At 44.9% G+C, this 15,081-nt stretch overlaps 1 protein-coding gene and 1 pseudogene across 1 annotated transcript in view; both read left to right on the forward strand.

Moving 5' to 3' along the window:
• The window catches only part of LOC124619433 (medium-chain acyl-CoA ligase ACSF2, mitochondrial-like), a 227,936-nt gene that overhangs the window by 66,760 nt on the left and 146,095 nt on the right, over window positions 1–15,081 (forward strand). Inside the window, exon 2 of the mRNA XM_047145809.1 lies at window positions 10,288–10,462. Within this exon, the coding sequence (XP_047001765.1) occupies window positions 10,288–10,462 (175 nt within the window). The remainder of the gene's footprint in view (window positions 1–10,287; window positions 10,463–15,081) is intronic.
• Window positions 1,836–1,953, forward strand: LOC124621198 (annotated as a pseudogene).

Here is a 15,081-nt window from a genome sequence, read left to right on the forward strand (position 1 = left end):
CTGAGATTCATTGGAAGAATCCTAAGGAAATGCAATCCGAAAACAGAGGAAGTAGGTTACAGTACACTTGTTCGCCCACTGCTTGAATACTCCTCAGCAGTGTGGGATCCGTACCAGATAGGGTTGATAGAAAAGATAGAGAAGATCCAACGGAGAGCAGCGCGCTTCGTTACAGGATCATTTAGTAATCGCGAAAGCGTTACAGGGATTATAGATAAACTCCAGTGGAAGACTCTGCAGGAGTGACGCTCAGTAGCTCGGTACGGGCTTTTGTTGAAGTTTCGAGAACATTCCTTCACCGAAGAGTCAAGCAGTATATTGCTCCCTCCTACGTATATCTCTCGAAGAGACCATGAGGATAAAATCAGAGAGATTAGAGCCCACACAGAAGCATACCGACAATCCTTCTTTCCACGAACAATTCGAGACTGGAATAGAAGGGAGAACCGATATAGGTACTCAAGGTACCCTCCGCCACACACCGTCAGGTGGCTTGCGGAGTATGGATGTAGATGTAGATGTAGACGCATGTGTGCTTGCGAGAGGTCATTAACGACGAAAATCAGTTGCATATTGGGGACTTATTATAGGATTTCAGTTTTATTTCGAGGTCCCGTGAACATTAAATGCAGATTAACCCCTTATTGAATATTCAGAAGAAAAAGGATCGTAACAGACAAATTATTGACATATTGAGGAGCAGTCTTCCTGAATATTATTTCGGATATGATCATTTTGTACAAGTTGACGGCAAACATTACTCTCAGATAAAAGTTGGCTCAGCTCTTCTACCTCGAGGGGACACAGGAATACAAAGACGAACGTGTTACGATGGTTTGAGCCAAGTCAGGTAGTGAAACTACTGTCGACAGAAGGCGTTGTCGATTCTCCAAGTCGCAGCAGTGCTTGGCCACTGTCCCTCCCAGCGCTTGGTAGCGGTCCTATTTTCTGCGGTTTGTAGCTCACCGGAGTGCAGTCATTCCAAGCTTATAAAACCATAGAGTGCGACCACCGCAGCCCTGGTTTGCCAGTGTCTCTTCAGACCAACGGTTGCAGCAAGGTGACTCCAACACGAACGCACTATACTCTTGGCCCTTTCCACCTTGACTCGGCCGTGCGGTTCTAGGGGCTACAGTCTGGAGCCGAGCGACCGCTACGGTCGCAGGTTCGAATCCTGCCTCGGGCATGGATGTGTGTGATGTCCTTAGGTTACTTATGTTTAATTAGTTCTAAGTTCTAGGCGACTAATGACCTCAGAAGTTAAGTCGCATAGTGCTCAGAGCCATTTGAACCGTTTGAACCACCTCGATTCAGATCACAGTTTGCCTGTTCTTTACTCACAGCAGAGGATGGTCATGTCACTGGTGTATAGGTGTCACCCTTTTCGGTACCGCTGTTGCTGTGAGAGCCTCCACCAGGTGGTAAGTAGTTATCGTAACTGTTCCCTATCCACCTTTTGTCAGTTTGATACCTACGTATCTCATGGGTTCAGCTCTCTCTCTGTAACATGTTAAGATTTTCACTTGCATTCAACTCTCTCCAGTACGTTAATAATTAAAGGGTCGTTAAGAATTTTTTGTAGCTGTGCAACAGGTTGATTCCTGCATTCATTGATTTGTATCTCTGAATGGGTCAACGTTCAGAAAGGAGTACGGAAAAGCAGCATTTTGTCACCTTCTTTATCCAATCTGTTTGCAGAATACATTATGAAAAACGCCATGGTAGATGAAGAAGAAACCGGAATTAAAATAGCTGGGATAAATATAAACAACCGTACATACGCAAATGATGGCAGAAATGAAGAGGAATTAAAGATCCTCTTACTGAAGGTGAGAGGCAACGGCATTGTCGCAGTGGATACACCGGTTCCCGTCAGATTACCGAAGTTAAGCGCTGTCGGGCGTGGCCGGCACTTGGATGGGTTACCATCCGGGCCGCCATGAGCTGTTGCCATTTTTCGGGGTGCACTCAGCCTCGTGATGCCAACTGAGGAACTACTCTACCCAATAGTAGCGGCTCCGGTCAAATAAAACCATCACAACGATCGGGAGAGCAGTGTGCTGACCACATGCCCCTCCTGCCCGCATCCTCTTCTGAGGATGACACGGCGGTCGGATGGTCCCGGTGGGCCACTTGTGGCCTGAAGACGGAGTGCTTTTACTGAAGGTGAAAGAAGAAAGTTCAAATGCCGATCTAATGTTGAATGTCGAGAAAATGATAATTATGGCAACTAGCCTATCACTTCATGGCATATGAAACGTGAAACAATGGAGGCAGTTTCTACTTTCAACTACCTTTGCTCCCATATTTCTGCTGATTTTGACTTAAGCCACGAAATCAAAAGAAAGACAATGTCCACTCGTGACATGTTTTAAGGAATAGAGACGTGACTTTAACAAGAAAGATCCATATGGTAATGTTTACGGTCTTTCTAGTTGTGATGTGCGGATGTAAGATATGGACCATAAGAAAAGCTGAACATTGTAAAATAGAACGTTTGAATTGTGTTGTTGGAGGAAACTCATTAGAGTTCCATTAACTGCAAAGAGAATGGATAGGTCAGTATTACAGCAAATAAAACCAGATTGCTCCTTGAACGGTCTGATACAGAAACAAAAACTGACCTCGTTTGGGCACATTATGAGAAGACTGGTTCGCTTTAAACGACGCATAATGCAGGAAAGATCGAATGCATAAGAAGGCAGCAAAGGATGAGGTGGATCGATGGCATCGCAAATGTAATGGATTCCAATCTGGAAAGTCAGCGGGAGATAGTGCAGGGCAGAAGAAACTGGCGTGCTTTACTTCATGGGGTCACGGAGAGTCGAAGCCGATAAAACGCGCGCGCACACACACACACACACACACACACACACACACTCGTTGTTAAACTAAAATCTGCGTTGTTAGTGTTGAATCCCCTGTTCACGTTAGTGAGTCTCCTAATTAATTGACACACCTCTAAGTAGAAACGAAATACATTGCTTTCCACGGCCAAGTCCGAGTTAGGTATGAATTAAATTCCTTGCAGCTTGTAAATTTCCAAACCAAAAAGCAGAGCCAGTTGGTGCGGCCGGACAGTCGTACATTCAGAAACGGTACAGGACAGGAGACTGCAATGCGCGACTTCACACTGGAAGCCGATAAATTCCAGAACGGATGCTAATTCCTATGTAAACAATATGCAAATAGTCCTAATTGTATCCAAATCGAAATTGAAGGTAATCAACACAGTACTACACTGAAGAGCCAAAGAAACTGCTACAGCTGCCTAATACCGTGTAGGGCCCCCGCGAGCACGCAGAAGTGCCGCAACACGACGTGGAATTGACTCGGGTAATGTCTGAAGTAGTGCTGGAGGGAACCGACACCATGAATCCTGCAGGGATGTCCATAAATCCGCAAGAGCACGAGGATCTCTTCTGAACAGCGCGTTGCAAGGCATCCCTGATAATAATGATCATGTCTGGAGAGTGTGGTTGCCAGCGGAAGTGTTTAAACTCAGAAGAGTGTTCCTGAGCGACTCTGTAGCAATTCTGGACGTGCGGGGTATCGCATTGTCCTGCTGGAATTGCTCAAGTCCCTCCGAATGCACAATGGACATGAATGGATGCAGGTGATCAGACAGGATGCTTACGTACGTGTCAATTGTCAGAATCGTATCTAGACGTATCAGGTGTCCCATATCACTCCAACTGCACACGCCCCACGCCATTACAGAGCCTCCACCAGCTTGAACAGCCCCCTGCTGAGATGTAGGGTGCATGGATTCACGAGGTTGTGTCCACACCCGTACATGTCCATCCGCTCGATATAACCTAAAACGAGACTCGTCCGACAAGGCAACATGCTTCCAGTCATCAACAGTCCAATGTCGGTGTTGATGGGCCCAGACGAGGCATAAAGCTTTGTGTCGTGCAGTCACCAAGGCTACACGAGTGGGCCTTCGGCTCCAAAAGCTCATAGTGATGATGTTTCGTTGCATGGTTCGCACGCTGACACTTGTTGATGGGCCAGCAATGAAATCTGCAGTAGTTTGCGGAAGGGTTGCACTTCTGTCATGTTAAACGATTCTCTTCAGTCGTCGTTGGTCCCGTTCCTGCAGGATCTTTTTCTCGGCGATGTCGGAGATTTGATGTTTTACGGATGCCTGACATTCACGGTACACTCGCGAAATGGTCGCACGGGGAAATGCCCACTTCATCGCTACCTCTGAGATTCTGTGTACCATCACTCGTGCGGCGACTGTCGCACTACGTTCAAACTCACTTAAATCTTGATAACCTGCCGTTGTAGCAGCAGTAACCGATCTAACAACTACGCCAAACACTTGTCTTATATAGGCTTACCGACCGCAGAGCCGTATTCTGCCTGTTTACATGTTTCCGTATTCGAGTACGCATGCCTATACCAGTTTCTTTGACGCTTCAGTCCATAATGGTGCGTAATGGAGTGCTTCATGTACAGTATCCGAACTGGTGACAGGGATGCAGTGCGATGTTATTTAAAATGGCTGGGAAACCTAAGGGTCTGCCACCTAGGTCGCCGTAGAGAGCCTGTATAGGGAGAGAGTGGCCAACCGGACGATACGGCGGCCATTTTTCTGCCAAACTGCGGGCGGGACTTTTGAATGGCCAGTAGTCGAGTAGCGGAGTACACACTCATCGAATCAAAAGCACAAGAGAATATGGCGAAATCATTCGTTAAATGCCTTTCTTTACAGCTATAATATACTCATAGTAGCCTACTACGTACAGCACAGGAAAATTTGATACAGTGGCTGTAAAAATTATTCGTTACTTGCATTTATCTCCTTTAAAGTTCGTTTACTAGACATATTGCAATGAAAGAAACGTAAATAAAAAATATAGTGTATAGCATTTGTTTTGTATCGGAAGTGCATAACGCTGAAGATCTAACGTACCTGTATTACGTAAGATAAATGAAAGTCTTAAGCAGTTGTTTACTTGTGCCATGCAAAAGCAAACAACTGCTTAAGACTTTCTCTTCTTTCATATATTAATATACTGAGGTAATGTTAAATGTGGCCGGCCGGGGTGGCCGAGCGGTTCTCTAGGCGGGCGCTACAGTCTGGAACCGCGCGACCGCTGCTGTCGCAGGTTGGAATCCTGCCTCGTGCATGGATGTGTGTGATGTCCTTAGGTTAGTTAGGTATAAGTAGTTCTAAGTTCTAGGGGACTGATGACCTCAGTAGTTAAGTCCCATAGTGCTCAGAGACATTTGAGCAAATGTTAAATGTAGGCTACTGTAATAAACGACGAAATATAACAAGAAAACTACCGTATCCCTTCTACCCCACAGTAAGTAGGCCTATTAAAAACTGTCTTCAAGAGTACCTACAGTTATTTACTACGAATAATGTTTCGGCAACCACAACTGCGGAAAACGTGCTTACAACTTGCCTGCGTCAACAGTCAGGCAATAATACTGAAACCAAAATAATGCCTAGTCATCTGATTCGGAATGAAATAAAGTTTGACACAGCCAGTTTACAGATCTGTTTTCAAATTTAACTATGTATATTGCAAGTTGTTTTATATGTAGTATAAAGCAAAAACGTTTTACTTCGCACAGATAAGAGTACTTGGTTGGTTTCCACAGGGCTCCTGTTTGATTTATGGCAGCCCTGTTGACTGCCACTGCCCACTGCTTTCTTCTTTCTTCATAGCGTGGAAATGCTAACATGCAAAATCCACCTTCGCCTCTATTGGAACAACCAAAAATGCAGCACAACCTGGCATCGTCTACGAACGTCTGCAGAACGAATTACAGATGTCAAAAACAATACTGTACAATTACTAACGTGTTTACTTCAGACATGTAGGCCTACCGACTTCATCACAAAACGCTTCATTACTTCAAGTCTTATTTAAGATCGCAAACGCTAATTACGTACTAAAAACGATCTACAACTAAATCGAACATGCATGCACAATGCATAACAAGTCTCTCAATAATTCAAATACCTTTTAATCGTTTCCAAAAGTCCTCTGAACTTCAACTCAAAAGCACGGCGAACATAGGAAGCGCGAGAGACGTTTGGCGCCATTTTTCTGCCAAAGCTAATCAATCAATCAATCACGGGCTACTTCACCTATGGCCACTCTCTCTGTATACAGGTCTAACATTCTGCGTGGTGTCTGTTTGTTCTAAGTCGTGTCTCGCTACCACTTTCGCGCAACGACGCTCTGAGCGTGTTTTTTAGGGAATTGACTAGTTTGAACCTGGGACCTGTTGCTGGTAAGGAGACGCCAGACCACACATGACATGTAGAGTTCAGAAGAGTTCAGTGAGACTAGCGATGGTATAATCAAACACTTAATGATTTCAGCGTCAGCCCCACTTCACTCACTGTAAAAGAATCTTAATACTAACTAAATTTATTGGAAGGGGTTCAAGGCTTGCCTATTTTTAGTTAGCTGGTAAAATAACGTCGAAAAAGCAGCTAAGTTTACCATTGAAAATTTTATTCTACTCACAAAACATTGTTTATAAATTGCACTATTGATAAAAGGAAATATTTTAATACAGGATGATAAAAACCAACTGCATTCAACAAAAATGAGAACGAATATTACCTGAATGGGTTTCCAAGTTTTCCAAGTTCTATAATGGATTGAAGGATGACCTATGCCATATCACATCTATAATCTAGATTTAAGTTAAGTTTCATAAAAGGGAAAACTATCAAAATGGTCTACAGTGACCCTCAATTATCTTTAATTACTTATCTAACTTGTCGCAAATTACAGTGGCTGATGTGGCTTCTCAATAATTACATAACAGAAAAATCATCGCGTTTCAGATTTTTACTTCAAGTAGCAAATGTGAACACCATGAGATTTAATTGACGATCGACACTAGTATTACGCAAAAAGGGGATGTAACAGATCAGACTTCTGCAGTTCTGAGTGAAGCCTTATGCGCTCAAAAATGCGGCATCGCGTGCGTTCATTACCTTGTCGGTTTCGTCAGGGGGCGGCGGACAGCACAGCTCCCCTCACCTCGCCGTCTCGGAAGCAACTCTCTCCTAACTTCTCCTTACTACAATTTACCTAAGTTGGTTTTAGAAAAGCTATCTGGTTGTGTTTTCAACTGACCAATCAAAGTCTCAATGTTAACCTTAAGCTCTGCCTACAAAACTTCTGTCTATCCAATGAGAAACGTTATACTTTTCGTGGTGGGGCAATGTTTTTAACGTTTGCAACGTAACAGAGATGCAGATAGTCTCACGCTAAAACTTGCAGCTGTTGTGGCCCTTTTAGTGTTATCGTAAGATCTATACTGTTCTTCTGGAGGGCTCTATCTTTTAACCCTAGGACGCCCAAGCCTTTTTTTCTAACTTGGATGCCTAAGAGGGGGGGCGGGGGGGGGGGGGGGTTCGGTGAGCACACAGGTATTAAATAAGTTTACTGACGAAAAACTACAACTTCCAAAATGGTTTATGTATTTTAACTAAGGCATCGGTTTATAAATGTTGTTAATTGTTATAAATATTGGATTGAGTGAATAAAAAATTGACATATTAAAATACAAAATACAGATGTGTTCATATACAATAGACTACTCTGAGTCCTCAACTTCAAGGCAAGAGAGACACATCACAATTTTTTCTGAATGTGTGTTACACACATGTTTATGACACTGTCCACAATATTGTTTTGGTTTGCTTAGATTGTTGTACTTCTGCTTCTTTGTTTTAGCTTCTCTTACACAAATATGGCACCGACCTTTCCCTGCAGGAGGCTGACGTGCTTCTGTTGTCAATTCTTTGATTTTCTTTTGTAGAATAGTCTCCATTGATTGAACAACTTGGTTAGATAACCCTCTTGCATTGGCACTTCTTTCTTCTACCTGCAGTTTCACTAGTTCCATCCCAGCTTGCAGAAGATAAAGTTTTGTGTGTTTCTTTTCATTCCATCTTGGATGTTGCTGGATGAATATGGTGGTTGCATTGATAGCACAAATGTCAATGAGAGAGTAAAATACAGATAGAGGCCATCTCTTTGTTCCCCTCTTGCAGGTGTACATACGCGCCATTTGATCATGGTATCAATTCGTCCTTTAGTGGAATTATAGTATGCATTTATCTCGGTTTTATTCTTCTCTCCTCCAACATTGCCTTTATCATGGTGCATTGTTGACAACATCAGTAAGCTTTTACTTGGTTTCGTTGTTGCTATGTAGGACACCAAAGTTACTGGAGGCCTACGTGTTCAGAACTGCACTAACTCACTGCAAGTTTACAAGATAAATAACAGCTGACTGACATCAAAGATCACTTCCTCTGAAAGTAAACTGATTGTTGTGAATAGCAAGAATATCAACCAACAAGAAACTAACTTGCATTGTTGCAGAGATGAGAAATACGAAATCCTACTACGGGAAATTTTCTATAGCACGGAAGCCTAAGGGGTGGGTTTGTTGGACCCATAATAAGTTTATTTATTTTTTCTTTCAAAACAGGAATTTTCTATAAAATATATTGACACTAACGTTCCATAAATTAGCCAACAACCAATAACTCAAAGGGAATAGGTAGTACGAAAGTTACTTGGGCAAAAGCAGGGGACATAAAAAAATTGTGGGTTCAACAAACCCCTCTCTTAGGCGTCCTAGGGTAAACATGGGGTGGGGGCTGCTCTTGGTGATGTGGGTATCCATCCCTTATCGTAGGGCCTTCTCGCTTACACGTCTCTGCTCCCGGGTTCTGTTCTTGTTTCTACCCTCGGAACTGCGCCTGTTTCACGGTGGGAGGTATGACATGCATTTAGACGTTCTTGTGTTAGTCTGTGGTATTCCATTTGCTCACTCGTTGATCGTATTACTTTGGTTAATTTAATGTCAGGATTTATCCGGAGCTATGTGACATGCTGCCGGATTTGCTATCATTTCAGGGTTTTCATGGAAGGTGTTGGGGTTTGCCTGACACCTTACACAGGCTCTCTTAGATCGCCGCCCCTACTGGTGGCCTCTGCAGCCGCGTGGCTCAACGACTATGCCCCGCCCCCTGTTCAAGGCGACTAAAGTGCGCGTCATTTATGACGGCGGCCGAGTTTAGATTCGTTTTGCGCATCTGACGTCACAAAACACAGTCAGCCAATGAACAGAGAACGACGTTGCCAGAGCTCGACTGCAGTGCAGAGCACGGACGAGTGTCTTCAGTTTTAGAAACATTCAGTCATAAATACAGTAATTGAACAAAAGCAATGTCTTGATAGCAGACTTTCTTTTATAGAAAGCTTGGAAGAAGCATTCTTTATGCTAGCTGCTTCATATTCTATTAATTAATTAAACCAAACAAGCAATAAGCCTTCTAATTCAGGCGATAGCAAGGAAAGGTGTTTGTATCATTCTCACTAACTGCTCTTTCACAATGAAGAACAGCGGTAATTGTCTATTTCCTATTGAAACTTCGATGAAACGTGAGTAATTTATAATGACACCAACAGTGTTTGTCGGGATTTTGCGTGACATATTAAAGTCCTCCAGGAGGTTTATTACATGGTTAGCTGCGTTAGCGTAATGGTTAAGGTGTTTGGCTGGTAAGCGAAAGGTTCTGAGTTAAAACGTCATTCGATGTTTAATATTTTCTTTATTTAAAAACAATATCGAAGTGACTTACTTCATGAATTTTATTCGTTTGAATGTAATTTTTTGAAATTTCTAGTGGCAACTAAAATCGACCATACGGAAAGTATACGCTGTGGACTTTTACCTCTGCAAACTCTGAAAATTTCGTGCAATGGTTTACTACATCTAATGCTGCACAATACCTGCGTTGAACATCGAAACAAAATTAAGTCATTTATGGGGGGAAGGTATCATGAGTCAAGAAGATGTGTAAAAATCAAATTTTTGGGCCAAATAGTTTTTGTGAAATCGAATGATAATGTGTGTCAAAGCAGTCGAAAGACCATGTGTCTGCACAGGCGAGCAGTGCAATGGTGACAAAATCGCGCACATCGCGGAATGCGGGGAGCACGTCTCTGTAGCAGCGAAAGGGTTAATGCGGCCGTGTTGGCTTTACTTCATAAACTGTGCGCTCCCCCCTAAACGTAAGTTTGCGAAGTATACTATGGTGCTGCTTCTCTTGGCGCGCACAACTGTCAACGCAGCAATCTCCCGCGTCTGGGCGGGCATGCGCGAGCCGCCAAGATAAAAGAATTGAACTATAATCGATCCTACTTCCATATCGATGCCCGTCGGTGGAGTATGCTCGTCGCTGCTTGGCAGAGGTGCAGTACCGGTGCGGCTCTGTTGCAGATGCAGCCAGCAGGCGTGGCGGCCCAGCTACTGGCACCAGCCGGGCGCGCAGCCGCTGCTGGCGCTGACCATGGGCCGGCTGGTGGAGCAGGCGGCGCACCGCTACGGCGACCGGGAGGCCGTCGTCTCCCATCAGCAGGGCGCCAGGCTCTCCTTCCGGCAGGTCCACCAGGAGGTGAGCGCCGGCTGTCGGGTTCTGCTATCGTCTCGGTCGGCAGACGATTGTCTCACAGACACAACTACACTAATGGCCATTAAAATTGCTACACCACGAACACGACGTGCTACAGACGCGAAATTTAACCGACAGCAAGAAGATGCTGTGATATGCAAATGATTAGCTTTTCAGAGCATTCACACAAGATTGGTGCCGGTGGCGACACCTACAACGTGCTGACGTGAGAAAAGTTTCCAACCGCTTTCTCATACACAGACAGCAGTTGACCGGCGTTGCCTGGTGAAACGTTGTTGTGATGCCCCGTCTAAGGAGCAGAAATGCGTACCATCACGTTTCCGACTTTGATAAAGGTCTGATTGTAGCCTATCGCGATTGCGGTTTATCGTATCGCGACATTGCTGCTCGCGTTGGTCGAAATCCAATGTCTGTTAGCAGAATATGGAATCGGTGGGTTCAGGAGGGTAATACGGAACGCCGTGCTGGACCCAAACGGCCTCGTATCACTAGCAGTCGAGATGACAGGCATCTTATCCGCATGGCTGTAACGGATCGTGCAGCCACGTCTCGATCCCTGAGTCAACAGATGGGGACGTTTGCAAGACAACAACCATCTGCACGAACAGTTCGACAACGTTTGCAGCACCATGGACTATCAGCTCGGAGACCATGGCTGCGGTCACCCTTGACGCTGCATCACAGACAGGAGCGCCTGCGTTGGTGTACTCAACGACGAACCTGGGTGCACGAATGGCAAAACGTCATTTTTTCGGATGAATTCAGGTTCCGTTTACAGCGTCATGATGGTCGCATCCGTGTTTGGCGACATCGCGGTGAACGCACATTGGAAGCGTGTATTCGTCATCACCATACTGGCGTATCACCCGGCACGATGGTATGAGGTGCCATTGGTTACACGTCTCGGTGACCTTTTGTTCGCATTGACGGCACTTTGAACAGTGGACGTTACATAGATGTGTTACGACCCGTGGCGCTACCCTTTATTCGATCCCTGCGAAACCCTACATTTCAGCAGGATAATGCACGACCGCATGTTGCCGGTCCTGTACGGGCCTTTCTGGATACAGAAAATGTTCGCCTGCTGCCCTGGCCAGAACATTCTCCAGATCTCTCACCAATTGAAAACGTGTGGTCAACGGTGGCCAAACAACTGGCTTGTCACAATACTCCAGTCACTACTCTTGATGAACTGTGGTATCGTGTTGAAGCTGCATGGGCAGATGTATCTGTACATGCCATCCAAGCTCTGTTTGACTCAATGCTCAGGCGTATCAAGGCCGTTATTACGGTCAGAGGTGGTTGTTCTGGGTACTAATTTCTCACGATCCATGTACCCAAATTGCGTGAAAATGTAATCACATGTCAGTTCTAGTATAATATATTTGTCCATTGAATACCCGTTTATCATCTGCATTTCTTCTTGGTGTAGCAATTTTAATGGCCAGTAGTGTAGTACAGAGACCACCAGCGTCAGCTGTTTACCCATGTTTCTTACACACACTGATGAGCCAAAACGTGATCAACACCTGCTGAAGAGCGTGTTGGTACACCTTTGAAACACAGTACAGTAGCTTTTTTATGTGGTAGGGATTAGAAACGACCTTGGTAGATTTCCAGAGATGTGTGGCAACAGATATGTACACAAAAGCGGCGCAGCTCCCGTACATTATGGGCTGGTGTTTGTGGTTGTGGAGTTGGCACCTGATAGTGTCTCAGACGTGTTCCACGATGTTGAGATCAAGGGCATTTTTTGGCTAAGCCCTCAGTGTGAGTTCAATCATCCACTAAGGAATTGGCTTATAAGGCACTTGTTCGCCAGATTCTTGATTGTTGTTCATCTATGTGTAATCCCTATCAGGTAGGACAGATAGATGAGATAGAGAAGATCCAACGAAGAGCGGCGCGTTTCGTCACAGGATCGTTTAGCTGGCGAAAGAGTGCTACAAAGATGCTAAACGAACTCCACTGTCAGACGTTACAAGAGCGGCCCGTTGTGCATCACGGAGAGATTTACTATTGAAATTTCGGGACAGCAGTTTTCCGGAGGAGGCGGACAACATATTACTTCCCACCACATATATCTCCTGTATTGACGGTAACGAAAAAATTCGAGAAAATGTAGCCAATATAGAGGCTTACTGACAATCATTCTTCTCACGCACTATTCGCGAGTGGAGCAGTGTTGGAGGGATCAGATAGAAGTACCGGAAGTACCCTCCGCCACACACCATTAGGTGACTTCCGGAATATGATGTAGATGTAGATGATCTCAAACCACTGTACCACGATTGCAGCCTTGGGTCATAGACAGTTACCCTACTGGAAAATGACACCGCCGTCGGGGAAGACATGAAGTGTAACGGGATGCAAGTGGAACGAAAGCTGTCATGATATACTGAGAACTATCGGTAACGATTGTCTATGTGCCTCTGTATCAGCGCTAATTTCTCATATCTTACCTCTGTGGTCCTTGAGCGAAATGTATGTTGGTGACGGTAGAATCGTTCTGCAGTCAGCTTCAAATGCTGTATCTCTAAATTTTCTCAGTAGTGTTCCTGGAAACGAAACTCGCCTTCCCTCCAAGGATGCACATTTAAGTTCCCGAAGCATGTCTGTAGCACCTGCTGTTGTTTGGACCTACCGGTAACCAAACTTGCATGACTGCTTCTGAATTGCTCCGATGTCTTCTTTTAATCCGGCCTGGTGCAGATCCCAAATACTCGAGCAGTACTCAAGAGTAGGTCACACTAACGCCCCATAAGCGTTCTCCTTCACCATTTTCCAACACGCACATCCCAAATTTCTAGATTTCCTTAGAACATTTGACATGGTGCCCTACTGGAGACTGTTAATGAAGGTAGAAGTGTATGTAATAGGTTCCCAAATATGTGGGTTGCTCGAAGACTTCAAGTAAAAGAATCCACTACGTAGTAGCTGGCCGCTGTGCCCGGGCGGTTCTAGGTGCTTCAGTTCAGACCGCGTGACTGCTACGGTCGCAGGTTCGAATCCGGCCTCGGGCATGGATGTGTGTGCTGTCGTTAGCTTAGTTAGGTTTGTTCTAAGTTCCAGGGGACTGATGACGTCAGATGTTAAGTCCCACAGTGCTCTGAGCACTAGTTGTACTCGACAGCGAGTGTTCATCAGAGACAAGGATATCGTCAGGAGTGCCCCAGGGAAGTTATATACATAAATGTTCTGACGGAGAAGGTGAGCAGCAATCTGCGGCTGTTTGCTGAAGATGCTGTGGTGTACGGAAAAGGGGAGTGACTTTAGGAGGATACAAGATGACTTACAAAAAATTTCTAGTTGCTGTGATGAGTTGCACCGAGCTCCAAATGTAGAAAAATGTAAGTTAATGCGGATGAGTAGGAAAAACCAACCCATAATGTTTGAATACAGCATTAGTAGTGTTCTGCTTGACATCATTTAATTGCCTGCTTGCAGCGTTGAAAAGCGATATGAAATGGAACGAACAAGTGAGGATTGTGGCAGTGAACGCGAATTGTCAGCGCGGTTTATTGGAAGAATTCTGGGAAATGGTGTTTCTATGTGAAGGAGAACGCATATGGAGCAGTGGTGGGATCTATTCTTGAGTACTGCACAAGCATTAAAAGAAGACATCGAATCAGTTCAGAAGCAGGCTGCTAGATTTGTTACCGGTAGGTTCGAACAACACACAGGTGTTACGGACATGCTTCTGGAACACAAATGTGAATCCCTGGAGGGAAGGCAACTTTCGTTTCGAGGAACACTACTGAGAAAATTTAGAGATCCAGCATTTGAAGCCGATTGCAGAACGATTCAAGAGCTGCCAACATACATTTCACTTAAGGACCACGAAGGTAAGATACGAGAAATTAGGGCTGATACGGAGGCACATAGACAATCGTTCCTTCCTCGCTCTATTTACGAGTGGAGTAGGAAAGGAAATGACTAGTAGTGTAACAGGGTACCCTCTGCCACCCGTCGTACGGTGTGTTGTGGAGTACGTGTGTAGATGTCGAGGATTTGAGTTACTACCAAATGTCTCGTGGAAGTGCAGATAAAATCCCACAGAGTACAATAAGCGTGTTTGAGCAGCTGTTTGCCGTCTTGGTGATCCCATGCCTACTGTAGTCCCGACTGCCGATGTCGCTGTGTCAACATGGGAACACGTAGGGCGTCGTCTGTTGTAGAGTCCCGTATTTAACAATGTGCACTGAACGGTGTTCTGCCAAACACTGGCCCGCCACCAGCACTATACTAGATACTCAGATCTGCCTCTCCTGACTTGGCGGGTAAACCTCTGACCTCCATGTCCTGAGATGAGACGTCGATGGTGAACACCGTTTCCCCCACTGGATGTTTCACTGTCCTTCAATCGGTTGTCATAGATGCTGACGACAGTAGCAGTCGAACAGCGAAACAGCTGTCTCCGAGATCATCGTTCACGGGTGCAGGGAGACAGCAGTCCACTCTTTGTCGAATTCGCTTATGTCAGTAGATTTCTCCTTTTGCAGCTCGTATCGCCACTAAAACGTTCTTCATTCCTCTCTGATCCATATATTCTTTCCTTAACCCTTTCTTGGGCAAAATTATTCAGCATTTTTTTCAACGAA

This window comes from Schistocerca americana, chromosome 6 (assembly GCF_021461395.2).
Source record: "Schistocerca americana isolate TAMUIC-IGC-003095 chromosome 6, iqSchAmer2.1, whole genome shotgun sequence".
Lineage (NCBI taxonomy): Eukaryota > Metazoa > Arthropoda > Insecta > Orthoptera > Acrididae > Schistocerca > Schistocerca americana.